The following is a 27799-nucleotide window of genomic DNA, read 5'->3' on the forward strand; positions in this document are numbered from 1 at the left end:
ATGTTTTAGTCGGATACATAAAGTCAGGTTTGAGATTAACATAATGGAATAGTTGGGGTCTAAAAAGGCCAATTTTCCGCAAATTGGACTACACATTCTCGTGCAATACCAACCCAAACAAAAACTCATATAATTGCGATTAAATTCGGATCTAGTTCAGTTTGTATGGCGAGTTTTGTTTTTGTTTTTTTTGGGCTGAATTGAATCTAAGGTTTATCTAAAAGACCTACGATATTACCATGTAATTTCCACAATGACCAAGTATACTTCTTTATTCAATATACTTTTCAAATATCTCGTGGTTCCAAGTATGAGCTAGACACTGTTTTAATATAGTTCGAGAAGATTGGATGGTACAAATATGCCAAAAATGATGAGCTAAGAAACCATATTATGTATAGTTGCAACCAAAATTTGCTTTCGAACTACTCTTGCACTAAGTCCAGTATCAAAATATGTATTTAGTTGGCGTTAATTAAAAAAAAAATCAAAGATAATATTTTCAATTTAATCATGTTTTTGGCTCATACGACGAACTTTGTCCTTGATCGTGAGATAAGTAGTGCCTTTCATCATATACGAATAGACATTGATCGTGACATATACATATGTAGTTCTTACAATTCATTGCTTAAATTCTCGACGTTAGCAATGGAGATTGAATATATGAACTTTTTTACATCAAGTGCATGTCATTGGTTATTAAAAGAAAAGGTTTATGTTTTCACAGTATCTTAAAAATGATTCTTTTCATAGTAGTTCATGTGGTACATAACATATGTCTAGGTCGCATAGCAAATCGCTTTTAACGATCTTTATTGCTTGAAATGTTCTGCGTGGAGTACCTTGCACGCTCAAGGCGATTAATGGGTTTGTTTATTGGCATCTGTGACTGTGGCAAAAGCTGAGAAGGTATCTATCTATATGTCGTTGGATCGTTTAAAACTAATTATTTGAGCCATATGAGTTCTAATTCAACCTATAACCAGAAGTCGGAAGTAATAAAAATTCAATTTAACTCTTAAAACTCTGGTTGAGTTACTCACATGACAACACTTTGAATGGTCACACGATACACGAAATTTCAACCATCATTGTCTATTCAAAATTATGTAAAAATTCCAATAACATTTTAACAACTTAAATACCTAATAGAACAGGTTTTTCAGACATGTTAATAAAAATTTTAAACATTTCTATTATATGTCGCAAAAACAACATAATACAAGTAATAACAAATATTAAAAACCCCAAAAAAAAAGTTAGAACATTGAAGATTAAAAGAAATAAAAGTCTATTTCACAACAAAACAAAGAAAATTTCATACAAAAAAAAAACAAAGAAACTTAAAAGGGTTTTAGTTTTCACAAGTAATTGTTGATATATATTTTGTTAAATGAATCAAAACTTTATTATCGGGAACTCTGGATGTAAGAGTATACAGTATATAATAAGATACCTCGTATGTTTAAATTTTGAGAAATGGACCGGAATTCAAGAAAATCTACATATAATGTAACTCTCAAGTCTTAACCAAAGACTAGAGGGAGAGCGTACTGAATGAAGTAGAGAAGGGGATCGAATTCGATATCGACGTCCAAATTCAACGGAGGTAGATAGAGGGTCCCACTCATACCCTCCACGTAGGCAATAAGAGATATCGACCCATCACTTCCCAAAAAAATTTCTATAATCACAAGTCTCTCAAGTGGACTCAATCCAATAAAATTAAAACAAAAAAAAAACAAATATCCTATTTTTTTTTCAGAAGAAGAAGACGACACCAAAAAAAAACTCAGTCTGACATAAAAACCCAAAATCCAAGAACACTCTTCACGCTTAATTTCTCCCTTCCCACACGGGTTTTGGTGGCGTTGTAAACAATGCTGCTTCCTCTCTTCTTCTTCCTCTTCCTCCTCCTCAATCTCCATCTCTCCTCCTCCTCTATCTCCTTCCCTGATTTTCAGATCATCGACGTTTCACAACCTCCTCTTTCCGTCACCGGAACTCTTCCCGATTTCAACAACACCACTTTCCCCGACGAGTCCAAATACACTCTTCGTCTTCTCCACCGCGATAAATTCCCTTCCGTCAGTTATCGCAACCACCACCACCGTCTCCATGCCCGTATGCGCAGAGATTCCGACAGAGTCGCCGCCATTCTCCGCCGCATTTCTGGGAAATCTGTACCTCCTTCCAATTCCAAGTACGAGGTCGACGATTTCGGCTCCGATGTGGTTTCCGGTATGGATCAAGGAAGCGGCGAGTACTTCGTCAGAATCGGCGTCGGAAGTCCGCCGAGAGATCAGTACATGGTGATTGATTCCGGTAGCGATATGGTTTGGGTTCAATGTCAGCCTTGCAAGCTCTGTTACAAACAATCCGACCCGGTTTTCGACCCGGCTAAATCCGGTTCTTACACCGGAGTCTCTTGCGGCTCTTCCGTCTGCGACCGGATCGAAAACTCCGGCTGCAACTCCGGCGGGTGTCGTTACGAGGTCATGTACGGAGACGGATCTTACACTAAAGGAACACTAGCTCTCGAAACGCTGACGTTTGGTCGGACGGTGGTTCGAAACGTCGCGATGGGATGTGGTCACCGGAACAGAGGAATGTTCATTGGAGCCGCCGGGTTATTGGGTATCGGAGGCGGTTCAATGTCTTTCGTTGGTCAATTAACCGGTCAAACCGGCGGTGCGTTCGGTTATTGTTTAGTGAGTCGCGGAACCGAGTCGACCGGTTCGTTGGTTTTCGGGAGAGAAGCTTTGCCCGTTGGTGCGTCGTGGGTCCCGCTGGTTCGTAACCCGCGAGCACCGAGTTTCTACTACGTTGGGCTCATGGGCCTTGGGGTCGGTGGCGTTCGGATTCCTTTACCGGACGCGGTTTTCGATTTAACCGAAACCGGTGACGGTGGTGTGGTTATGGATACCGGAACCGCCGTCACGAGATTACCCACGGCGGCTTACGCGGCTTTCCGGGACGGATTCAAGTCGCAGACAGCGAATTTGCCGCGAGCTTCCGGCGTATCGATATTCGACACGTGTTATGATCTGTCCGGGTTTGTTTCGGTTCGAGTACCGACCGTATCGTTCTATTTCACGGAAGGTCCGGTTTTGACATTACCGGCGAGAAATTTCTTAATGCCGGTGGACGATTCGGGAACGTACTGTTTCGCGTTTGCGGCGTCTCCGACGGGTTTGTCGATAATAGGGAACATACAACAGGAAGGGATTCAAGTATCTTTCGACGGAGCCAATGGCTTTGTTGGGTTTGGTCCCAACGTTTGCTAGCGTTTTTAAAAAATGATAACTTTTTTTACGATTTTTGTTTGTTAGCAAGTAAAAAAACTTTTGTCTCAAACTATATATATATATATATGTATCTGTCTTATTTATTAGGTTATGGTTTGAGAGTTTTATTAAGTAATAATAATTAGTATAGAGAGAGTACTGAAATGTATATGTTTTGACCTAAGTTGTGTCTTGATTTTTTGATTGGGAGCATCTGTAATTTTGGGTCACTGTTTGATTTGTGAGATACAAAATGGAGTGAACCAACTTTCAAGTCAAAAAGTAATACACAGGAAAAGGCTAAACATTGCAATATCTTTTTTAAACACTTTGGTGAAGCGTGAGGACATTGGGGAGTGAACCATTTGATTTTACCAAAGTTCACATTACTACAGTAAATAAGTTTATTACTAAAGCAGTTAGCATCACATGCTCTTGAAGTAAAGTCATATGCTCATGAGCACTGAACTGAAGTTTGAGCTTTCTTTTTATTGGTAATGGACATTTAAACGTATAAAATTACACGACCTATAACATTCATAACCTCCAAACTCTATAAGGGTGTGAATTTAACATAATCTGATATGTTTTACTAAAAAAGGTGATGTTTTTTTTTTTTTTTTTTTTTGATTTGGCAGAGACTAGAAGAAGCAGGCCTGATGGGCAAAGTTATCTCGTGCCAGTCTTTAAGTTTGTACATATGAGTACCTGAGCGAGAGAGACCCACAAAGGCTGGAAATTTATTTTAAAAAGTGAAAGGTATCATTTAAAGCAACTTAATAATCTCTAGTCACAATCGTGATTCACCTCTTCTTCTTTCTTTTTTTTTGCTTAAACGTGATCCACCTCTTCAATTCATTACTTCCCCGTGATATTTTACAAGTTCGTTGGAAAGAAAAGTAAAAAAAATCCAATATTTTTCAGCTTTCACATTTTTTTTTTAAAAAGAAATCCTTAAAGCGGGTTTCATGATAATTACAGGAGACTCAAAACGCAGGACCCAATATTGGTTGATTCATGGATGAAAAGGCCCAGAAATGTACCTATAAAACTGTCAGAATAATTTTTGTCTTTCTTCTTTTATCCGACTTTTTCTTCTTTCTAGTGATACTTACTTAGCCGTTGGATACCTTGAAAATTTTAACAACACAGTCAATTCTCTTTTCAGTTCACACTGTTAACTTGAAAAGAAACAAGAGATGAAATGAGCAGAGAGCACTAGCCGACGAGAAGCACGTGCATTCATACCAATGAATCATAATTATCAACCTCTTGTGAAAACTAAACCCAATATATATAATAAAGCCTCTGGTTCGACCAAAAAAAAAAAAAAAAAAGCCTCTGGTAAAAAATGGAAAAGAGAAATGACTAAAGGGAAAAAAAAGAGAGAAAGAAAGTCATACATGAAAGGGGTCCCATTGTCTTCTATGTTGTCCCCTTCATAGGGCATTTAATCAATAAAAAGTTCCACTACTGTGTATAACACTAATGATTCATCGTCTTGAAACCCAAAGCTGTTTGTTGCACAGCCAAACTTTCACTTTCTTTGCAGTTCCCACTCATGATTTGTTATTAGTGTATCTATATATCTATATATAACCTGCTCTCTCACTAATCAGTCATACTACAGCATTGGTTCCTTCCCTAATCTCCCACCTAAAATGCGCAAAGTTCTGCATTTATTTGTTCTAAACCATTGTTTGAGTGTATCTCCCACTTCAAAAAAAAAAGGATTCTCTGCATTTTCTCATCATATATGTATTCCAGTCCAAAACCATAGAAACAGGTAGGCATCAAACTGAAAGATAGCAGCTAGTAAAGGCGTACCTAGGCTGGTTGACTCAGTTACTACGACCTGACTAGAGGAAACCATCCTCATCTGCTTTAATCAAAGCACCATGAAGAAACAAGCTATGTACATACAGAGGATCTCTCACCTCATCTACATTGCTGAAGAAGTTAGGACAATGTATAGATGCACAAAACAGGTGTTTCCAAAGCAGACATGAACCTGCCTTTTGTAAAGATTGCTTGGAATGGCATGATATAACAGAGCCAAGAATGCTTAACAATTCTCATGATAATAATAATGAAAAAAAAAGATCAGGTGCCAAAGGTATCAATCATCCAGCAATAAATTTGTCGGTTAAACTCCTACGCGATATATATACCATGAAACGATTTAGTTATTTACATACGGCATGTTTCCAATCGATGCACCTCCGAAACACAAAAAACCTAGACTGGCTTCAAGCCTCACAAAACCAAAACACGATATCCTAGGAGAGCCACAGTATTAAAGTTAGGATACAAAGCAGCAAGAGGTTTCTTACTGATCAAAAAACTCTGGGCATAATCTCCCATATTTTGTACTATGCAACACTAATTCAAGCAGCGATTGGAAGGCTACGCTTAGAGCACACAATGAGTAGTCTAGACCATAAAAAGATATCTGAGATCGTCTACTGTCAGTCGAGTCGCAGAGCTTCCACCATGATCTTCACCAAACGCAGATGCAACCATTGTCCTTTTATCTTCCTGAAAAAATTCAAATGATAATGCTGCATTACAATAAACATTTAATCTGAAGAGGAAACTAATGGACATCAAATCCCAAGCCAGAACGAGCTGATCGATTGTGAAGAATACCTGAAGTTTTAAAATTCTATCCTCAACTGTATCTTTTATAGTAATGCGAGTTACAGTAACTGGCCGAGTTTGCCCTATACGATGTGCACGATCAATAGCTTGATCTTCGGTTGTTGGATTCCACCAAAGATCCAAAAGAATAACATGACATGCGGCTACCATATTCAACCCAAGGTTCCCAGCTTTTAGAGACATCAGCATCACCTCTACCTGTTAATAAACTTTCCACTGTTAGAGACCCTCAAGATGGATAATCCATGACATTCCATGTTTCAGAGAAATGACTAATAAAAGTATTCTGGAAATTTATATATCACTTACATCTGGATCCTTGCTGAATTCTTTTACAGCCCTGTCTCTTGCTGCTAGACTCATTGTACCATCCAATCTTCTGAATTCTATACCATTTTCAACAAAACACAGCTCAACCAAGTCAAGCATACCAGTCCACTGAGAGAATACTATCGTCTTTATTGGCCCCTGGCTAGGTGAAGATGAGTGAGAAGTCATTGGCTCTAAAATAGTAACATCGTCCTCGTCATCGTCATATGGCTGTGAGGAAGAAGGCATTTGACTATGCTGTGATGAGTTTGGACTGCCTTGTTTGGGAAGCGACTGCAGGATATCTAGGACAGCTTTGATTTTTGATGAACAAAACTCGCTTTTTAGAAAAACTGATTTAGAGAGACCATTATCCTGTGAAGAACTAGAGCCTAAATCATTGGCGATGCACTTTCTAAGGGCAGATTTAGAGAAAACAACATCATGCCCAAGTTCTTCTCTGCATCTCCGTACAGGGCACATGTTCTCATCCCCAGTGATACGTTCGGAAACACACGGATAGCAAAATACATGGCCACACAACGTAACAACAGGTTTTTCAGGTGGTTCCTGCAGATAAACAGGTAACAGAATACGAAGAATAAAAATGGTCAGAACTAGCCTAACTACAGAATAATGAGCCTGAGGACATGCTATTCCTAGCCATCAATTACTCTGCACTTACTTCACAGAGATAACAGATGGCAGATGACGACTCTAAACGATTGAGCAGGTTGATTCGAGCCTCCCTAGGGAGTCTTTTAACTGCTTCTACTGATACTTTTCCAACAGGATCCGAGTTATATCCGTTAACAAGTTCTGGGTGGTCACAAGCTTGGCGTAGACGCAAAAGCATCAGAAGAATATTTGCGTAGTTTTGGCTAACAGTTCCAGCAGCAGCATAGGCCTGCAGAAGATATGAAATATCATCTTAGCAGGTACAAGTACGAGTTTCTGTTGTATCACTGGCAGGACAAAAGGCTTAACAAAAGGAAAAACTCAGAACATGATTTTCCAAGAAAGCTCCTGCATAACTACCAGGTCACATTTATAAAACAACGAGTTGCTATAGACGGTTCTTCTTTTCCAAATAGTGCACATCAATTTCAAACCAAGTATGAACTGATAAATTGAGGACAAAAAAAAGAGAACCTTGAATTGTGATTGAAAATCTGCTTCAAGCTTCTTGTAAAAAGACCGCTCCTCTACTGAAAAGTCCACCTTGCTCAAATTAATTTTCTTTGGAGGTAGATTAATTATGGGTTGCCCGTCAAGAATTGTTCCTAGATATCAGAACAGTAGACATTTAGCAAAAACCATCAACTGCAGCACAGCTACATCCGAATATGATAAGAGAAAACTAAAAATCTACCACCAAGCGGAAATGATCAAGTACAAAATCCTTAATCACTCAACCAAACATCGAAGAAATGGAGAGATGATCAGAGTACCTTTGGTACGGCGCAGCATTATAGCCCTTAGAACAGCTTGAAGCTTCTTGTAACCATGAAAAGAATTTTTGGAAATTGGTTGCTTGATTGTATCGTAAAATGACTTGTACACGGCATACGGATTATATCTGAGGAACCTGAAGTAGCTGTATAAATCGTCAATCGTATTCTGTATTGGCGTTCCAGACAAACACCACCTCCGTTTGGCTCGAAGAGTGCAACAGGCTTTCGCCATCTGTGTTCTATGATTCTTAATAGTCTGAGCTTCATCTAGTACTATTCTGAGCCACCCAACTCTTCCTAGAGTACCACAATCAGGGTCAAAAGAAGAACCGTCAATGCCTTTTCTACCTCTTTTCTTACTCTTCTTGCTCGCACCTACTGAAGCTTTACGTTTCTTATTTTTGAATAAGTTAGAGGCGAAACCATGCTTGTGGGTATCCTTTTCATCGTTCTCATCCTCATCCACCAAGGTCTGTTCAGGAGCTTCCTTAGTAACAATGGCGTAAGTTGTCACAACCACATCATAACTTGCTAATTCAACAGGATCTTTGGTCCTATTACCACCATGGTAGACTAAAACAGATAGTTTTGATTCATCAGAAACCTTCTCATCAAGTTCTCTTGCCCACTGCCTTACAACACTCGCTGGACAAACAATTAATGTACCAGCAGCTGGTCTTTTCCTGCTAAATGCTCGTATTGAAGTACTCGCGTCTTCAATTTTGGCTTTCTCCATATCTGAACTTCCATTCTCATCTTTACCACCAGCACTCAGGACCGTGGTCTCACTAATGCTTGAAACCTTGAGCTCTGGTTTTAGATGACTTTCACTTTCATGCTTCGTATTTTCTGACTCATCATCAGCATCCAGGTCAAATATTTCAGCTTCTTGCTTGCTTGAAATTTCAGACTTTAACTGTGACTCAAACTTTTGCTTTAGGATAAGAGCAATAGTCGAGACTGTCTTACCAAGTCCCTGCAAAAATAGACCTTTCATAGTTTGAGGGGAAAATCCACGTGATATAATCAAAGATATCTATTGGGCAAGAAATTAATTAAATGTGACCTGATCATCTGCTAATATCCCTCCCGCACAGTGCAAACTATTTGTTTCCTTCTGAAACATCCATGCCAATGCAATTTTCTGAAAAGCAATAGTACTTAGTACTCAAACCAGTTTCAAAAGGCCAGTAAATGTTGCATGAAAATCATGATAATACCTGATGCCTCATTAGAGGAACTGAAAGAGTACCCGGACATAAATCCATTTCGGTCCTGGGTTGATTCAAATCCTGCAGGATTAACATAATTGATTATTAAAATTAGACTTCACATGACATTTAATATCAGGTTGATTATGGAAAGAGCTCTCAACATATCTATACTGCACCAGGGTAAAATAAAAAATGAGTGCACATATTAAGTCAATGATCTAAAGTATCATCATGTCACAAACATGAAGAAAAATAACTAGGGTACTCAATCTAAAATGGAGTAAATTCAGCATGCAAGCACCAAAGAACATCTACGTGTTGAAGTCTATTCATAAGAGAAGATTGAGTTGAGGATGAATACTTGTAGTGCAGCCTGATAGATCAGCCTCTCATCGTTCTCAGAATTCCTATCTCCACTAATGCCAATCCTGTGCATTGGATCACTTGAACCAGCAAAATGTAAAGGAGAAGCAGATGTTCCATGCGCCATAGATGGAGGCAGAATCCTAACCCCATTCATGCCACGATGAATTCCTATCTCAGCATGGGCTCCACGGTAACGATCACCAAAGGTACTCTTGTTGCCTACAGCTGACACAGCTGGACTACTATAACACGCACCAAAGCGGCTCTCATTGCCTATAGTTGAACTGTTAGCATTTCTGGAAGGAATAGGAGGCGAATTTAAAGATGGTGGGAGGGTTCTTTTCGGAGCTTGTTGAGAAGACGGCTTCTCATCATCTAAACCAGAGACATTGGAAGCTCTCGAGTTAACAATGTTCCCACTCCCTGTAACACGCTTAGAGTTTCCTGGCCGAGATGTATAGCTCGAGGCAACATTACTTATACTGATAGCACTTCTGGAAGGAATAGGAGGCGAATTAAAAGATGGTGGAAGGGTTCTTTTCAGAGCTTGTTGAGAAGACGGCTTCTCATCATCTAAACCAGAAACATTAGAAGCTCTCGAGTTAACAATGTTCCCACTGCCTGCAACACGCTTAGAGCCTCCTGGCTGAGAAGTATAGCTCGAGGTAACATGACTTATATTGTTAGCATTTCTGGAAGGAATAGGAGGCGAAGTAAAAGATGGTGGGAGGGTTCTTTTCAGAGCTTGTTGAGAAGACGGCTTCTCACCATCTACACCAGAAACATTAAGAGTTGTCGAGTTAACAATGTTCCCACTCCCTGCAAGATGCTGCTTAGAGTCTCCTGGCTGAGAAGTATGGCTCGAGGCAACATTACTTGTACTGTTAGCACTTCTGCAAGGAATAGGAAGAGATGGTGGAAGGGTTCTTTTGGGAGCTCGTTGAGAGTACGGCTTCTCATCATCTATACCACCTAGCCATGTGGGATTCCTCCTGAGAAAAGTTCCTTGCCTAATGGGCTCAGGTGCTTCGTCTTCACTACTACTACTACTACCTGAACTAATTTCAATAGCAGAACTCATCATAAGCTCTCCTTCGACGCCACTCTCTGCAGAAGATTCAGAACTCGAGCTTCTAAGAAACCGAATCAGCCTGCGATGCAAAACATAGCCGTTAATTACTCCAAATGAAATGATTACAAAAAAAAAAAAAAAAACAGTAATTGTATAAATCAGACTAAGCTAAAGCTATCTACTATACCCAGTAACAGTGTCATTTTAATCGAAACAAAAACACTAGCGTCACAAAAAATCAGTGCATCCTGAGCAAGAAATCAACAATCAGCATCATCCTTAAGTTGAGTTTGGGAACGGTATGAGGTTGATGACTTGGCATTATTCTCGACCGTACGATCAATCAAACTAATCGAATGAAACGAAACCCTTTCCACTGTAATCGAAAACTATTTTAACAGCCCCAGAAAAACCAAAGACAAGCAATCGAGTAGAGTAAGCAGCAATGGCGGGATAATAGAATCAAAAACCGTTGGATTTCGATTTGTAAAACCCTACACGAAGTGGTAAAAGTGAAACGTAAAAAGAGGTAGAAAACGAAAGAAGAAGAAGAGAAAGACGGAGAATCGGAGAAGAGTTTGAAAATTTTTGGGAGAGAGTACCAGGGAAGAACAGAGTTGGAGAAGAAAGAAGCCACACTTGCACCGTAGAATCGGTCACACGGCGGTTGCTGTCTGGACGGAGAAAGAGAAGATTTTGACGGTGATGAGTTTTTTTTTTTACACTGAAATGAAGAAAATTACATTTTCAACAAACAAGTAAAGGTAAAAACATATGCTCGGCCCACGGTGTCGTATCGGCCCATAATATATTTCCACATGAAAAACAAACGTAATCTGATTTGTTTGTTTTCTTACATATCTAATTATCCATAAACAAAGACGTATACGTACATTAGTGGCCAATCTCAGATAATGTTAGAACTATATGGATTTATTAGTGATCGATAATGATAGATAGATAGGAATGCAAAAGGAAGGAGGATACACCTGTCGGCAAGTTTACGAGAGACCTTATAAGGAATTCTAAAACAAAACCTCCATTGCTTTTTTCTTTTATGTTCTTATGAGACAAATCCTAAACCTCAAATAACAACACAACATTACTTTTGTTTTTGTTTTTTTAATTCCGTAACTTCGCCGACGAAAAAAGCCTAAACTGAAATCTTGGAGGGAAATAGAATAAATTCAACCGAATTCCACGGCCTGAAACCGCTGCTGCAATCTGCGCTGCGAGTGGCTTATTGCGTGCGGCTTTTTATGCACTTCTTCTTTATTAGCCGACTGTTAAACCGAATCCAAACTTGTAGTCCTTCTTCTTGTGATCCAGCTGTGAGAAACAATGCCATTTACTAAGAGTTTTAAAGGAGAATCATCGGTTAAATCTAGAATAAGGAATTTAAGCAGAACATCGTGTACCTCTGCAGATAGAAGAAAATTGAGTCCCATACTCAATCTCTCTTCAAGGAGAGCGGATGTAACCCCGTTTGAATCAATCTTTCCCCTCACACGAGACTGAAACAGAACCCAGATTACTAGAATTAATACGTATTTAGAAACCGCTTTGTTCCCTGTATTTAAATTCCATTACGATTCAGAAAAATGGCGATTTACCTGTCTAAGAATGTAGTCATACCCAACACTAGCTGACACATCCCTTGAAAAGTAGTTGTACATGAAATCAGTGGCGAGTGAAACCTGATTACGAGAAGAAACGAATGTGTCATCCTTTATCTCTATATACTCTATATGGTTTAAAGATCAATTAAATGAGAAAGGTACATTACCTTCTCGGAGATCTTCTGAACATAGTTCATAACAACAGCACCAGTGCTAGCAACTTGCGCAGTGGCAACCTAAGATTAATAAAGATAAGTTCTTAGTATGATAGATACACTGACGGATATTGTTAACGACAATGGAAGAGAGATTGCAAAGAGAACTAATGATAAATTGCAAGCTGCCTAATAAATTAACTAAGAAGAAGAAGAAGAAGAATTACCATCTTATCAGTCTCATATCTTGCAGCATAACCGATACCCGACTTCCGAGGCACACCAGCCCAAAAAACTTCACCCCCCAAAGATAGACTGGGTGTCACACTCTGTCCAAATTTATATAAAAATTCAGTGAATACAAAAAAAGAAAATATTCTCACCTGCGCCATACCAAAAAGTTTTAGCTATTATTGACCAAAAAGACTCCTGACCATAATAAATTTGAATAGAACGATTTATGGTTCCTATCTCATCTCTACATTAGAGCATCTCAAAGATGAATAACCTTTTTTCCTTATCTATTTGACTTCACACAGAAAGATCTACACAAATGAAGCTCCAGCAAGCGACAATAGTCCACTTTACCTGGATATAGGTTGCTCCAATTAGAGCACTGTTCCCAAGTTGAAGCTGGGCTCGGTAGTCTGATCCCTACACATACATGAGACAAAAATAAGTTAGAGAAACTCAAGATGCCAGATAAGGGTGCATCGCAACTATAGGAAATTTTAAAATACAGAGAATGTCCTCACCATGTAATCAAAGTTGAACATTGCATGCGATAGATGTTGCTCATTTGTCAGCTGGCAAAGAATGTAAACAAAGATGATCAACAAAATGTTACAAAGAATGAATGTAATATCCAAAGACAACATAGAGCAACCACATTCTCCAGTTGTGTCACTAACCTGAGCATTAGCCTTCAAGACTAACTTGTCAGTTATATCAGCTTTCACTCTCGCATTAAGTCTACCATCAGTCATAACCCTTCCAATAAGCATCAACTGCATAGGCATATTTTACTCTGTCATTTACATATCTTCAGACCATAAGAGTATAATACAAACTGAATACAAAAATACTACTTACTTGTGGGTCGAAATAATTGGCACCAAACTCATAATGGGCTGTCGGAATTTTGATCGTTTCAGCTGACTGAGAAGGAATTTCGGTTGGCCCCATCATTACACTGTTTGAAACATCCAATATACAGGCTTAATGAGAAACACAAATATATATGTAAGTTTTTACCAGTAAAAAAATTACATAATCTTACTACCTGTGACTGAGAGAAAACTTTTGATTCAAAGCCTTGGTAAAGTCAAAGCGTAAACCCTCAAAATTTTCTGCCTTTAAGGACACTGCAAAGATTAATCGAACCAGTTACAAACCAAGGGAAACAACTTTATAAATGCTTTACCACACATAGCAAAACCTGATATCAAAACAGTAAGAATCCATTTGGGAAAACACTCAGGAATTTCATGGTGACTAAAACATTAAAAGGAAGCATTATGAATAAGTTTTCGTCACAAATCTATATTTTGACGGATTAGGAGCAGCTAAGAAGACTACACAATTTTTCTGTGAAAACAAACTTGAGAATTGATATCTGACTACTAAGACAATCTTAGAGGCAGCCAATGAACAGAATCAAATCCGGATCAATTGAAAATTTTCAATATACGATATCATTTCTACTGTTTGCAAATCTCGCAAAACCTGGAAACGATTCAATGGAAAAAAAAAAAATTGGAAACGAAATAGTTCCATAAAGAGCTCGAGCATGCCCAATACAAAAAGAAGATAGCCAAATCTCTAACACGACGTTACAATGTAGTCAAGCCATCTCATCTATCTCCAGATTTTTTTTAGTTTACAACACACAGATCAAGTAACCCACAGATTGAGATATCGGAGAATTCAATAGAAGCTATAGAAAGAAGATATTGAAATAATCTAGATCGGAAAAAGTGAATACGGATACTAAACTGAAAGCTTCACGGTGGAGTTCCTCATAGGGAACAGGGCAAGGGAGATTCGCGTAATCAACTTTCTCATCGAATTTAGCCTTGGCATCGACTTCTGCCGTCACAAGAGGTGGTAAAAGATCCGCCATCGCCGCCGCTACCGCCTTTGAAAATTCTTTACGGCGACAGTAGAAGAAGAAAAAAGGGAAGGAGTGTAAGGGTTTTCTTCTGTTTGGGGGCGATCCTTTGGGTTTTGCTCTTGCAAGGGTTTTGTGATCGTGCCAGTGCTGGTTTAACCCGGTTTGCTCTTACTCTCGAACCGGTTTGGTAAATCCACTAAGAGCCATTAAATTAGCATTTCGATCAAATATAAGAAGTTGGTTAAAGAAAAGAAAAACAAATGCAATTCTTTGATGGTTTTTTTACCACTTTGCTAGTGTACATTTTTGAAGTTTACTTTTTCAGAATGTGAAAATATGTATATGAACGGTACTGTATAAAGCAGAGTTTTTCTTTTTTTCTTATTCACAACATGTTTTAACCTCATTGCAAGAAGATGGGTTGGATTGGATCCATAACTTTGATTAGATGCAACCATCACACAAAAATCATTTTAAAGATAGAATGAATAATTTTTCTTAAAAAAGATAATTTGACATCAATTTTAGCTGTCTACTACAAAGTAGAAACCAAACCAAAAGTACTGTATAATATGAATTAAAGAAGTCTATGGACTATGACTTAGTTATTGGCGTTGACCCAAAAAAACAAAAAAAAAAATTAAACTCATTGATCAACTTTTTTTTTTTTTGGTAAAAGGTTAAAATTTCATACCAAATTTTCAAGATTACATAATAAACGAAGCAAAATTACAAATATATAAAAGCAGAGAAGCGAGACGCCAAAAAGGTTACAAACTATTAGCTGATGGAGCCGAGATTTTGGAAGTAGAGCTCAAGCAAGGAAGGAGCGATCGCCGAGGAAGCTGGGAACGACAAAAGCCTGTCGCGAATCAACCTATCGATAGCCCTTTTAGTGGTAGCTGCAGTGGAGGAGGACCCTCTGAAGATTCTGGCATTACGTTCTTTCCAAACAAGGTAACAGATAACCTGGCAGAGAAGCTTGAAGATGGGCGCTGACGAGGAAGAACGAGCGGTGTGATTGTTATAGAACCATAACGCCGAAGCATGGAAGGATGAAGGCAGATTTGGCCAAAGAGTTCCCCGAAAGAAAGACCATAGTTCCGCAGAAAAAGGGCAATCAAAGAAAAGGTGCTCATGGGATTCCATACCTGCGGAGCACAGAACACAAACACCAGACACATTCAAACCCCATCTTATTAACCTGTCTTTTGTGGGTAGCCGTTTTAACATGATCAGCCAGGCGATAAAAGAGCATCGGGGGACTGCTTCTTTAAACCAAACAAGCTTATGCCAATAAACAATGGTTGACCGCTCCCGAAGTTGCTCCCAGGTTGCTTTGGAAGAGAATGTTGGGAGGTGATTCCCTGCCGCATTACGCCATAGAAAAGAGTCATGACCCCGTGTATCCTGCGGAGCAGAAAGCGTAGAAAGAATTATCTGCAGATTCTGAGATTGATCCGAACGAGCTGGTGGGAAACACCATTCACCAGAGGAGGAAGCTTCAATGACTTTTGCATCTCTGCGGATACGCAGTTGACGAGGTCCAGTGTTACCAAAATAAGTTATTAACGGCCCGAGCTCCGTCCAACAATCAAACCAGAAAGAAGCCTCTTTTCCGTTGCCTAATTCACATTTGAGGAAGTTCGCAAGATGGTGCTTAAGCTGCAGCATACTCCGGATCGTTCGAGAGAACCGGTTAGCATCATCTGTAAGCCAAAAACTCTTCCTCCCAAATATGTGAGACTTGAGCCAGGCAACCCATAACGATCCCGCATTGGAGAACAGATTCCAGACTTGCTTCAATCTGAAAACCATTTGGAAATCCTCTAGAAGCCGAATTCCCAATCCACCTTCAGGTTTAGGTTTACAAATGTCACTCCAAGCAACTCGAGCACCAGAGGCGGAGGTTGTTTTGTTCTTCCATAGAAATGCGGAGCAAAGAGAGTCAATTCGAGCATAGAAACTTTTGGGAAGATTGAACACCGAGCTCCAAAAATTAACCATCCCGTATACAACCGAAGCGATGAGTCTGATTTTTCCTGCGAAGGACAACAGACGAACAGTCCAGTTATGCAGCTTACCAGTTATTCGCTCAATAAAAGGCTGGAGAGTGGCTAGGGAGATTCTTCTGGGATTAAGAGGTAAGCCGAGATATCTTGTTGGGAAAACTCCCATCTTGAATCCAGAAAAACTACTCAGGGCATCCGTCTCAACATCTGAATATCCCCCAAAGAAGATCTCGGTCTTAGTAACATTCATATCCAATCCAGATAGCTTCTTGAATTCAGACATCACATCCTTTATTCCAGTAAGAGAGTGACGAGATCCATCTGAAAAGATGAGCAGGTCATCGGCGAAGAGGAGGTGGGTGATCCTCGGGCTGTCACAAAGAGGGTGAAGCTTTATTTGGTTGTTATCCACTGCGTTCTCCAGCAATTTCGACAAGGCTTCCATAACCATAATGAAAAGATATGGAGAGATACAATCCCCTTGTCTGAGCCCTTTTTTCCCAGAGAAGAAGCCCACTAGCTCACCATTAACAGCAACCGAAAACCGAGGGGAGGTGATGCATTCCTTAAGCCACGATCTGAACATAGGAGGGAAGTTCTGAGCTTCTAGGATTTTCAACACAAAGTCCCAACAAACTGTATCGAACGCTTTGCGGATGTCGACTTTCAGCATGCAACTTTTCTGACATGAGCTCTTCTCATAGTTCCTGATTAACTCCGATGCCAGAAGAACATTTTCTCCTAAATTCCGACCCTTAAGGAACGCCGCCTGATTAGGACTAATGCACTCTTGCAGGACAGGCTTCAATCTGTTAGCTATAATCTTGGCTATGACCTTGTAGATTGTATTGCAGCAACTGATTGGTCTATAATCTCCGAGACTACATGCTTCCGATTTTTTCGGAATGAGGGCAATTATGGTGTTGTTGAAATCCTTCAACAGCCTCCCATTCCTGAAGAATTCTTTAATAGCGGCCACAACATCGGCTCCAACGGTTACCCACGCAGCTCTAAAGAATTCAACGGAATACCCATCCGGACCTGGACTCTTATTGTTTGGCATTGAGGCAATAGTCAGCCTGATCTCTTCCTCTGTGACCTCTTTCTGTAGATCTGATCTGTGGCTTTCAGAGCATCTGAAAGACAGTAATGCTTGAAGTTGATTGACTGTGACCGAAGACAACGACATTTCTGTATTGCCCAGAATCCCCTGAAAATAACGAGCAGAATGACCCTTAATATCCTCGGAGGAATTCAACCTAAGACCATTATCATCGGTGAGATAGTGTATGTGATTTCTTGTAAGCTGCTGAGCCACAGTCCTGTGAAAAAACGGCGTGTTGCGATCTCCCAGATCAAGCCATTTAACACGCGATCGCTGGTGATAAAATTTCTCCTCTGCAGTGATTAATGTTTTCCACTTAGCCCTAACCAGATGTTCCTCTCTTGCAGTTGCTGGGTCAGGGTTAGTGAGAAGAGCTTGCTGCAACGTCTTTAGCTTAAGAGCTTGCTCCTTAATTCGTTCTGTGATACCGCTGAAGTGGCTCTTGTTCAATTCCCTGATTACCGGTTTCAAGCATTGCAGCTTTCTAGAGAGAATAAATTGATCCGACCCAATAATTTCGTCATTCCCCCATGCTTCCGCCACTGCGTCCGAGAAAGAGGGATGATCAATGACATGAATGAAAAACTTGAAAGGCTTACGAACCTTCCTCTGCGCAGACGGAATGCGGAACAGACAAGCGGCATGATCAGATTGCTGAGGTTCCTGAAAATCAGCATAAGAATCAGGAAAGGAGTCTGCCCAAGCCTGATTTATAAGGGCGTGGTCAATCTTCTTAGCAACAGGGCGAACGTCTTGACTGTTCCACCATGAGAAAGGGAGACCTTTAGATTGAGCTTCAAATAAATCAGCCTCTTGCAGGGCGAGATTGAAATCCTCCACACCAGATAAATCCACATCGTCGGAGAGGAAACTAGAGTGCTGAGAGGCCCGAAGGATCTGATTAAAATCCCCGACTACAGACCACGGGTATCTCGAGACAGGAGAGGAAGCATTAATGTCTTGTAGCTCCGCCCACAGAGATGCCCTATCCTCCACCTGGTTAAAGCCGTAAACAAAGGTTACTGTTAGACTCAGCCCCTCTGCTGGAACATAAATTCCACAAGTTACAGCTTGCGCAGAAGCCTTGTAGATAAGAACAGAAATCGACGGATCCCACACAACCACAAGCCTTGCCGTATGATGATACTCAAAGTTCCCAAAATACTTCCACCCAGCTGGAATAGCCCTAATTATTCTTCCAATATTTGATTGATGAATATGCGTCTCGCTAAACGCTCCAAAAAGCGGACGATGGATATTAATCCAGTCCTTTACCATAGTGTGGCGTCTATCACAATTCAGTCCACGTACATTCCACGCAAAAAAACTCATAATGATGAGGGATTAGTTTTTCGCAGCCTTGCGACTGCTCTTCTTGGATTGAACCAAAAAGAAGGGAGCTTCGTCGGAGTCATTCTGGACCTCCTGACGCAGCGGTGGATCATGAACTTCGGCTGACAAAATCGATGACTTAGTCAGGCTTGCAGATGGAGCAACACCTGAATCGGTCGGTGACTGAATCGGATGGTGATTTCTGGGATCTGCCGGTGCCACCAACACGACTGCTGCAGGACATGTCCCCAATGTTGATGATAGCGCTAGATTAGCTCCTTGAGACTGGGATTCCAATTTCATAACTTTGGGAACGTAAATCATAGCTGAAGCATGACGCCGCCGCAATCCTCCTACTGAAGCAGAAGTTTCTGAATTCTCCATGTTACTAACTCGATGAGAGGAAGAAGAACCCTTTATTCGCACTTGGATAGGGTGTTCATGGCTTTGATCAATTTCCCCTTCTTCTAATGGAGAATAGATCCCACTTAAGCGATTTGATTTTGCTCTACGAGCCCGCGATCGACCAGGTCTAGATCTCTTTTTGCGCTTTGGTTCTAGACTAGGCGACCTGGTACACTTCCTCCTTCCTGAGGGGTGATGCTGAAGCTGCGAAGTACATTTCATGCTCTCATGCCCAAACAACCCACAACTCTGGCATTTAACCGGCAACCACGGGTAAGAGACAGTAATCAACACTTCACGACCACTTGAGAAACCTGAAACCACCCTCCTAGGCAGTTCCTTCAAAAGATTTACTCGGACGTACACTTTAGCCACCTCAAAGGTTTGCTTTCTCTCTGTTTCTGGGGCTAGCGCGACAGGAGTTCCAATTGCTGTAGCGATTCGACCGAGGCTTTTCTTATTGAAAAGCAGATATGGAACATCGCGAAATTCCACTGGAACCACAGCAGATGAGAGAGGTGGCTCTTCTGGGTTGAAATCGGGAGACCACGGCGCAACAAACATGGGGAACCCTGCAATGGTCCACAAATTCCTGCTCAAGATTAGCTCCCTGGTTCGCAGTACTGTAACTCGGAGGAGAAAGGTCCCAGCACCGATATTATGAACGATGATTCTAGGCCCATTTCTCGCCCAGATAGCGTTGACAACTCCGATGATTCTACCCATGCTGGGGGTGTCACCGTGAAACCGGGCAAATAGGAAGTCTTTGAACTCCTCCTTTGCAGCTTGAATGTTTTCATCCGGAATAAACACAAACGGAACTCCTGAGTCATGCTGCGATGGAGTACCGATTTCTTCAAGCTGGAGGGGATCTTTCAGCAGGCTCGCCCAAGGGCGCTGAGGTGGAGAGTTAGCTCCCTGAGGAGCGGAGGCCTTAACAGCATCAGTAGGGGGCTCGGCGCTGGAGGATGGACCTTCAACAGCTAAGGGAGTAATCTCTACTGGAGCAATCGGCGCAACAAGCTTGTCCGAGTCTGAAACAGCAAACTGCTCAGTTCCCGAGACAGGATTAATTTTCAGATCTAGATCCACTTCCTGCGGAAAAAGGGATTGTTGAATCTGAGATGAGGAAATGGCGTCTGACTCAACATCAACGGGGCCAGGGATATCAGATCTGACATCAGAGGCAATAGTGGAGTCACGGGAGCTCCGCTTCATCTGGACGAACGCAGCAATGGAGGCGATGGAAGCGACACGCGCGAACTTGGAGGTATTGACAATCTTCGGCCTGGCTTTCTTCTTAAGAGGGGGCATTGCGCCCGGCGAGAGGCCGGCCTTCGGAGAGACGAATAGGGAAGGAGAGAATCGCTTTTTCCAATTCGTTAGCGCACCTTTCAATCAAATGTTCCATTGATCAACTTCTTCCTAAAACAGAGGAACACATCTTCACTTTCCCTCTTTCCTAACTTGTAGGAGTCCATGACTCCATTTCCTTATTATTTAGACTCCATTTCCTTGTTTCTTTATTATTTAAAGACAAAGACACATTATGAATAAAGCACACTTTTTATCTGCAAAACAAAACTTTCTCTTCTTATACTTTCATCTTCTTCATCATTCCACGTAAAATCAAAGCAAAGTGTCCCTTGATTCGGACCAACATCTTCCGTGGTATCAAGGATGGTTGCAAGCAATAAAGAACGACTCGAGTCGCTGGAGACAAGTCTCAGGGATGTCCAAGGCAAGTTGCAGATGACGCAAGTAGTAATGACGATGGAATTTTCTTACATTGAAGCTGTTATGAGTCGCGTACTGGAATCAATGGCCAGCACTGGCAAGGAAGGGAGACGCGACGAAGGAGATAACCGCGGCAATGCTTCACACCGAACCAATCAAAATCAAGAGACGTTTCATTCGAAGTTTCAACTCGAGTTTCCTAGATTTTCCGGAGGAGACCCAACATCATGGTTGAGCAAAGCGAGACAGTTTTTCGTCTACCATGACATGCCAGACGATGATCAACGGGTGCAGTATGCAACTTATCATCTTGAAGAAGAAGCCTATGTGTGGTGGCAGGTCTTGAAGAAGTCACATGACAAGAAGAACAAAGTAGTCACGTGGAAGATTCTCGAGGAAGAGATGTGGGTTCGCTTTGGACCCATAACAGATTGCCACGAAGCATTATCGAAGATCAAACAAACCGGTAGTTTGGGAGAGTACATAAGTGAATTCGAGAGGATACAAAACAGGGTTAAAGGGTGGACGGAGAAGGCCTTGATAGGGACTTTTGTAGGTGGTCTTCACCTTGAGATCGCCGATGAAATCAGGATGTTTCGGCCTCGGTCACTTACGGATACCATCGTGTTGGCCAGGATGCGTGATACGCAGCTTCACCGACATCGCCGGAGTCAACTTTGAGACCCGAGAGACTAAGAAGAAGCAGAGTTTGGGGCTTTGCTTCTCTACATCTCAAACATTCTCGTACTTGGAAGATTTTATGAGAGAAAATGTTTACTCAAATTACCATATATTGTATGTAGTTTCTTGAATGGTGTCCAAGCATCGATTCCTTTATCAATCTTTTATTATTAACCATACTTTGGTAATAAAGCAAGTGGAAGTCGTAAAACAATAATCTTAGCGCACAAGACCCAAGTTCAAGATACCCCAAGAAACATCAGGCCAAGATTGATCCTGTGACTTCATGAGAAGAACTCTAACCCAAGCAACCCAACCTTCCCATGACATCCTCTTGTCCCAAGGACTTCCCCATTGCAACAGCAGAAGAAGCCCTCTCTCTGCTTCTCTCTCCGCTTCTTTGAATCTCTTCTTTCCCAAGTAAACTTGACTCAACAACACATGTGGCTCTCCAACAAATGGGTTTTTCTCAATACACCCCAACAATCTCTCCTCTGCTCTCTCCAGGTACCCTTCTTTGCTCGGGTCGCTGCTCACAGCTTCCCAGTACATGTCCCTTGCTTCTATCTGCTCTTTTGCATCCAATACCTGTTCCATTTCATGTGTAGCTAATTAACTTTAAAAGCTCAATTAAATTCTTGATTACATCTCAATAAACTTAAAAGCTGCGTTTAAGTATCAGGTCCTGCTAGAGTCATTTCGTGAAAGCACCCTAATCAAAAAAAGCAGACACAATCCAAGACAACATAATGATCTAGACATGAAACCAATTAGCTAACTTTAAACATGTGTATCATTTGTATATATGTGTGGCTTTCAAGAAACTATTAAGCTCAGTTTAATTCTTGATAGCATTAGCAACTGATAACTCTGAGTCTATGCAACTTTCATCTTTCTTTCTTTGATGATCAGTTTATTTATGAAGTATCAGTTTCATGAAAGCTAAAATTCAAGAAGATAAAATCCAAAACGTAGCAACACGATGATCATGACATGAAACAGAACCAAATTAGCTAACAAGATGAAGAAGAACGCTACTTTTGGGATATTAATCATATACCTTAGTGCAGAAGCTGAAAACTGGAGGCAACACAAGCTCTATGTCTTCATCTCTCTCCCTTCTCAACACAAATCCAGAGCCAGAGGCTCTTTTCCTCTCCTCCATCAAAATCTCCTCTTCTCTCACAATCAAACTATAAATCGCTCCCATCCTCGAATTCGAGTTCAACCACAGCCCAGGCTTCCCGTTCCCAGGCCATAACGCCGTCGCGTTGTTCCCTCTGAACTCGAGCCGGCCGTCGTGGTTACAGAAAAGCTCGTCTTGGAACCCAAAAAGCTGATCGCTGAAATCGGCCATTGTCATGAGGAGGAAAACACCAACCACTCTCCTCGAAACAAGGATTTCTTCACCTGTCTTGATGTGCTTCAAAACGACGCCGTTCTCAGGCACTAACGCATTCAGCTTCTTCCTCCAAGCTTCATCGCCATCGAAAACCCCTTTCTCCTTGGCGTTCCTTAGTGAAACCTCCGAGCAATCGAGATGCTCGACGAGCTCGGGATCTGAGTAGTTGAAGAGAAGATCGTCGTGAATCAGGGATTGCCTCGGGATAACGCAGAAGAGATGGATCAGCGACTCGGCGGCTTCGCCGACATGGTCACGGACGACGTCACGACCAGTGGAAGGATCGAAAATGGCTAGATTGACATAGGAATTGGAGTAAGCAGAGTGGAATAGACCGCAGAGGCAGACGGATTCAGGAGCTTTCCATAGCTTGAGGATCTTGTAGATGTCGATCAAGTGATCTAAGAAGCTGCCGTGTTTGTGCCAACACTCGCCGGCGCCGACGCTTTTGAGGACGGCGATCAAGGAAGGGAGCTTTGGGTCGATCTTCTCTAGCTCTCCTCGGAGAAAAGGCCTGGCTAGCTCCAGTACGTCGTCGTTTGGGGATGGAGATGATGATGAACCCATTTCTTTTTCCTCTTCTTTCTTGTTTATGATCTCTTCTCCAATATAAATCAGGATCAGTCTTTTTCTTTATTAGCTTAGCTCAGTCAGATTAAACATCACTTTATTAAACTAAAAAAAAGGATTGACTATTAATTAGTCAGTTAGTCAATGTTATATAATTTGTCTTTTACTTAAGAGCAAAAATGACACTGATGTTCCATTCATTAAAAAAAGTCGAAAATTTCAAACAATTCTCATGTTTGTGTTGTTAATCCGCAAAATCGTTTCTTACCTGATCATCGCTAAAGAAGATGACATTTAACAAGGATTCAAGATATTCAAGCATAGCAAGTCCTACAAAATTAGTTGTCTCTATGCAAGAAGATACGTCGAGTGTCACATAGTCCTGAGTTGATTGATCCCTGACTCGTGATCTTCAGTGAAATCAGTGACTCTATCGCCCACCAGATACCGATCATCGTATTCCAAACGGTGAATGTGAAGGAACAGATCGAGAGTGAGCTTGGCTACGAACCCTATGATGATGATGGCTAATAACACCGGCCATATGAGCCGCTGCACGGCTAGGTTGACCGCACCAGAAAATCCAAGCAATGGGAACAGAGAGTAGGCCACCAAGAAAGGGATCGCGAGTGTGGTTAGAAGAGTGACTACGATCGGACAAATGACATTTCCAAGCAGCCACGTCCCTGGAAGCCTGTTGATTCCGACACTTCTGATTCTCTCCAGCTTCTCCCTCCACGCCGCAGTTGCGAAACAGTTGACACGCGTGAACATAGTCTGTAACAAACAAAAGAAAAGGAGAAATCGAGATCTTTACTTGTTTCTCAAGAAATCGTCTTGATTAAAGAAAATCGAAAACCTTAAACATGTTTTATTTCTTACTAGACAGGTCCAGATGTGAAGGACAGCTAATCCGATCAACCAATCTTGGAGCAATGAATAAACCGGGGATTCGCTTAGTGGCACTTGCCATGGGATGATCAGCATAAGGTCGATAAGGAGACCAAGCAATGTTGGTATGACGGAGATCTGTTCATCAAATTTTTGCGGAGTTATACACTAAAGCGTTTTCCAATAACGTTGAAAAGGAAGATGAAGTTTTGAGTTTGCTTACCCAGATGGAGAACAGTAAGGCATTGCGTATCCACAACAGAACAAGGTTGAGAAGCAAATCGGTTCTTCCATTCATGATATGTTTATATATGAAGCAAGTCCCGATATAGCTTACTCGCAGGGTAAAGCATCCAATCCAGAATCCATAAAGATCTAAAATGATAATATTTGAAATGAGACACTTCATCATTAATTAAAAACATAACATGAAAACTGTCGTTTGCAATGAAGCCATATGAAGAAAAGTTATGAAGCAAGATGATGAAAGTTACAAACCGTCGTGTTTGATTCCGGTCATGATAAAAGAGATAGAGTGGAAGAAAGCCCTTCCCACTAGAAATGGCAAAGCCATGGAGATGGTACCAATGAGAAACAGGCTCAAAGCAGCTAGAACCACCATCAATCCGATCCTCAGTATTATAAACCTGCAACTTCATCAGTTTCTTAGAATTGAACAATTTATACTTGAACAAAATAAATCTTTCTTCTCTATCTGTTACCTATCATCGTCAATATCCTCTTCAAAAGTGGTATCGTTCTGAGATCCATAGAATCTGACTAGAGAGCCTTCAGCTACAGGAAACAATAGAGACCAACTATCACGAATCTCCAGGCCTTGTTGCAACAACGGTCCAACATTTTGGTTTGCATGGTTTTCGAGAAAGAACTCGCTCAATTGGAGCCAAGAACTGACAGTGATCATCCACTCTTGAACTATGGGTCCTATAGCTGGTTTGATAAGCTCGGCTAACCACTTGATAGCTCTTACATTCACTAACCAGTAATAACCAGACATTAAGAAAAACATATTAATCCTTTCTTCATTGATCCTGCATCATATTCATGCCATTCTATTAGTTTAAAAAAATTAAAATTTCGAAGTACCATAAAACTAGAAATGATACAAGGTAAGTAAAGGCACAAAGGAACTTACCAGAACTGAAGAGGGAAAAAAGAGGGGCTGATGAGAGAGATAGTCAGTATTGGCAAGTGAACCACAATCACTATCAATGATCCATGGAAAGCTAACGCAAAGAGAAGTTGGCCAAAGTACAGTTTAGTGATTTTGTAGTTGGGATCAGAGACATCTAGTAGAAACCAAAAAGGTCGTTTCTGAAACATCTGCCAAAAGAAAATTACGCTCTTAAATCTCATCAAAATAAAGCCCTTTCGGGATAAAAATAAAAGAAAACTAAACTGTATTACCTTCTGGATAAGCTCCATGGAATTGAAAACCATTAGCAAGCAAATTACTCCGAACATCCAATATAGGAACATCATGATGGGATAGTCTGAAATTAACTCAAGCCTCTGGGAAACTGTCGTTCCAAGTATAGGGAGTATGCAAAAATCTACCCAGGAGCCAAGTACCAAAGGCAAAACACCAAATTTCAAACACAAGATGAAACCATCCTTAACCAGATATAGATTGATCCACACTTTTACTGCGAAAATCCATAAGGCGTCTGCTACGATGAGAAATCCCAGTGATAATCTCTTGGCTATGGCTTGAACTGAGTCTCGATTAAGAGTAGCAAAACTTCCAAGATAAGCCAAGGAAAGTGAGAGCATAGTCATATATCCAACAAGGACCGGTTCTTGGACAAGTGGGTCTCCTTGGAAAAGAAGTAGGAGTGCGATGACAAGTTTCCCCATCATAAATGGAAGAAGAACGAAAAAGAATGAGGCATAAAAGCTGATGGCAAGAATCTGTAGAGAGATTAAAACAATTAAACATGGTAAAACATAAGGATAAAAAAAAAAACATTTCCAAATCCGGATAACTAAGAAACACAAAAAAACGAGAGAAAATCGGAGACTTACAGCAAATGCATTGTCATCAAGAAGGGAAAGAAACCTCCTGATTACTCCAAATCCACGATGAAGCTGTGGGTTTCGAGGACGAAACAATCGAGGTTCACCCAAAAACCCACGGCGTGAGAGATGGTCGTGCCACCAATCACACAGAGTCCCCATGTGTTTCAAAAACACACACAACGCAACAACAACTCCTCCTCCTCCACGTCCTCCTCCTAGGTCGCCAAATATCTCAAGGTTCAGTCCAAAGAGATCTCCTAGAATAAGCTTTAGAAGCACCATCATGGCCATAAGAGAGGCAATCAACACGTCGTACAAGAAGCCAGCCAAGAGAGAAGCGAATTTCTCAGAAACTCGGAAAACTCTCTGGTTATCAATCGCAGCTGCTCGGCCCCAAGGATGCAAGGAAAAGCAATAGGCGTTGAAGAGAATCACGAAAACATAAGCAGCGAGACGTGATGCTCTCTGTGACAGTCCTTTCAGAAACTCAAGGCATGTAAGCCTCTCTGGTGCGTTCTCAGAATAAACGGGGACGAAGGAGTAGCTACGCCTACATACCTGACGGAGAATTTGTAAAAACCAAACATGTATTGAATCTTCTAGAAACACAAGGTATAGAAACTCGATCGAAATCCACAGTATGACATTAACGCAAAAAAAAAAAAAAAACTATTTCGTTGCAAGGAGAAATATAAACCCAAAACAGAAATCAGGAAATATGAGAAAGAGAAAGAAACCTCGCACTGCTTGTATCCACGGAGGTTGAGCCAGAGAAGGAGACATTCCTGGTGAACATACTTGATAGAGCCTCGACACGCACACGGATACCTCAACGGGTTGTCTGGTCCCTCCGGTGATCGGCAAATCCGGCACAAATCTCCTCCGTCGTCGTCGTCATCGTCTTTGTCAGTTTCTTCTGCCGGAAGAGCTTGACTGACTTGGTTCTCCGCCGGAAAAACGTCCATATCCGGAATATCTCAAACGCTTCTCTCTCTCTCTTCACTCTCTCTCTCTCTCTCTTCACTCTCTCTACTCTCTGGTCACTTCTTCACTCTCAAAATGCTAAAGCTTAAAGAAGCAAATATATGTTAAATGAAATAAATGAAAAAGATAGCAGATGCCGTTTTTAAGATTCGTACTGGTTTTTGTTTGTTTCTGAGAGCCTAGAGCGGCCTGAGATGGAAAGTCACTTTCTTCTACTTTGCAACTACCAATTACCACAGTAAAACCGTAAAATTCAACTTTTATTCACAGTAATTATAACAAACTTTTTCTAGTTTCGCACGAGCTTTGATTTGGCCGTTTGTTTACTGGGACCCACCAAATTGGACTACGTGTTGACCAAAAGAAAAATCCTCCACACCCCGTAAG

General features: G+C 41.1%; 5 protein-coding genes across 5 annotated transcripts; 1 reads left to right on the forward strand and 4 right to left on the reverse strand.

Annotated features, from left to right (window-relative positions):
* The first annotated feature begins 1812 nt into the window (after positions 1-1812).
* On the forward strand, positions 1813-3564 carry LOC18025217 (protein ASPARTIC PROTEASE IN GUARD CELL 2). The gene has a single exon (XM_006406364.2). It carries the CDS (start codon positions 1884-1886, stop codon positions 3288-3290), a length of 1407 nt encoding a protein of 468 aa, XP_006406427.1. The 5' UTR covers positions 1813-1883; the 3' UTR covers positions 3291-3564.
* Positions 3565-5437: 1873 nt separating this feature from the next.
* LOC18025218 (helicase-like transcription factor CHR27) lies at positions 5438-11100 on the reverse strand. Its single transcript, XM_006406365.2, has 10 exons — positions 10969-11100; positions 9290-10445; positions 8935-9006; positions 8781-8858; positions 7712-8690; positions 7413-7543; positions 6946-7167; positions 6261-6830; positions 5940-6149; positions 5438-5828 (listed from the first exon to the last, which is right to left on the reverse strand). The coding sequence occupies exons 2-10, from the start codon at positions 10376-10378 to the stop codon at positions 5724-5726; spliced, it is 3456 nt and encodes a 1151-aa protein (XP_006406428.2). The 5' UTR covers positions 10379-10445; positions 10969-11100; the 3' UTR covers positions 5438-5723.
* Positions 11101-11309: 209 nt separating this feature from the next.
* LOC18025219 (mitochondrial import receptor subunit TOM40-1) lies at positions 11310-14351 on the reverse strand. Its single transcript, XM_006406366.2, has 11 exons — positions 14136-14351; positions 13423-13504; positions 13233-13332; positions 13052-13147; positions 12896-12946; positions 12729-12794; positions 12368-12469; positions 12153-12221; positions 11980-12063; positions 11785-11880; positions 11310-11695 (listed from the first exon to the last, which is right to left on the reverse strand). Exons 1-11 carry the CDS (start codon positions 14260-14262, stop codon positions 11642-11644), a joined length of 927 nt encoding a protein of 308 aa, XP_006406429.1. The 5' UTR covers positions 14263-14351; the 3' UTR covers positions 11310-11641.
* Positions 14352-21681: 7330 nt separating this feature from the next.
* Positions 21682-23525, reverse strand: LOC18025221. The gene is made up of 2 exons (XM_006406368.2): positions 22586-23525; positions 21682-22113 (listed from the first exon to the last, which is right to left on the reverse strand). Exons 1-2 carry the CDS (start codon positions 23492-23494, stop codon positions 21745-21747), a joined length of 1278 nt encoding a protein of 425 aa, XP_006406431.1. The 5' UTR covers positions 23495-23525; the 3' UTR covers positions 21682-21744.
* Positions 23526-23751: 226 nt separating this feature from the next.
* On the reverse strand, positions 23752-27461 carry LOC18025222 (probable E3 ubiquitin ligase SUD1). The gene is made up of 9 exons (XM_024159679.1): positions 27166-27461; positions 26435-26986; positions 25817-26320; positions 25545-25732; positions 25111-25440; positions 24887-25035; positions 24612-24763; positions 24380-24526; positions 23752-24274 (listed from the first exon to the last, which is right to left on the reverse strand). Exons 1-9 carry the CDS (start codon positions 27391-27393, stop codon positions 23870-23872), a joined length of 2655 nt encoding a protein of 884 aa, XP_024015447.1. The 5' UTR covers positions 27394-27461; the 3' UTR covers positions 23752-23869.
* Positions 27462-27799: the final 338 nt, after the last annotated feature.

The sequence above is a fragment of the Eutrema salsugineum genome, unplaced genomic scaffold (genome assembly GCF_000478725.1).
Source record: "Eutrema salsugineum unplaced genomic scaffold, Eutsalg1_0 scaffold_13, whole genome shotgun sequence".
Lineage (NCBI taxonomy): Eukaryota > Viridiplantae > Streptophyta > Magnoliopsida > Brassicales > Brassicaceae > Eutrema > Eutrema salsugineum.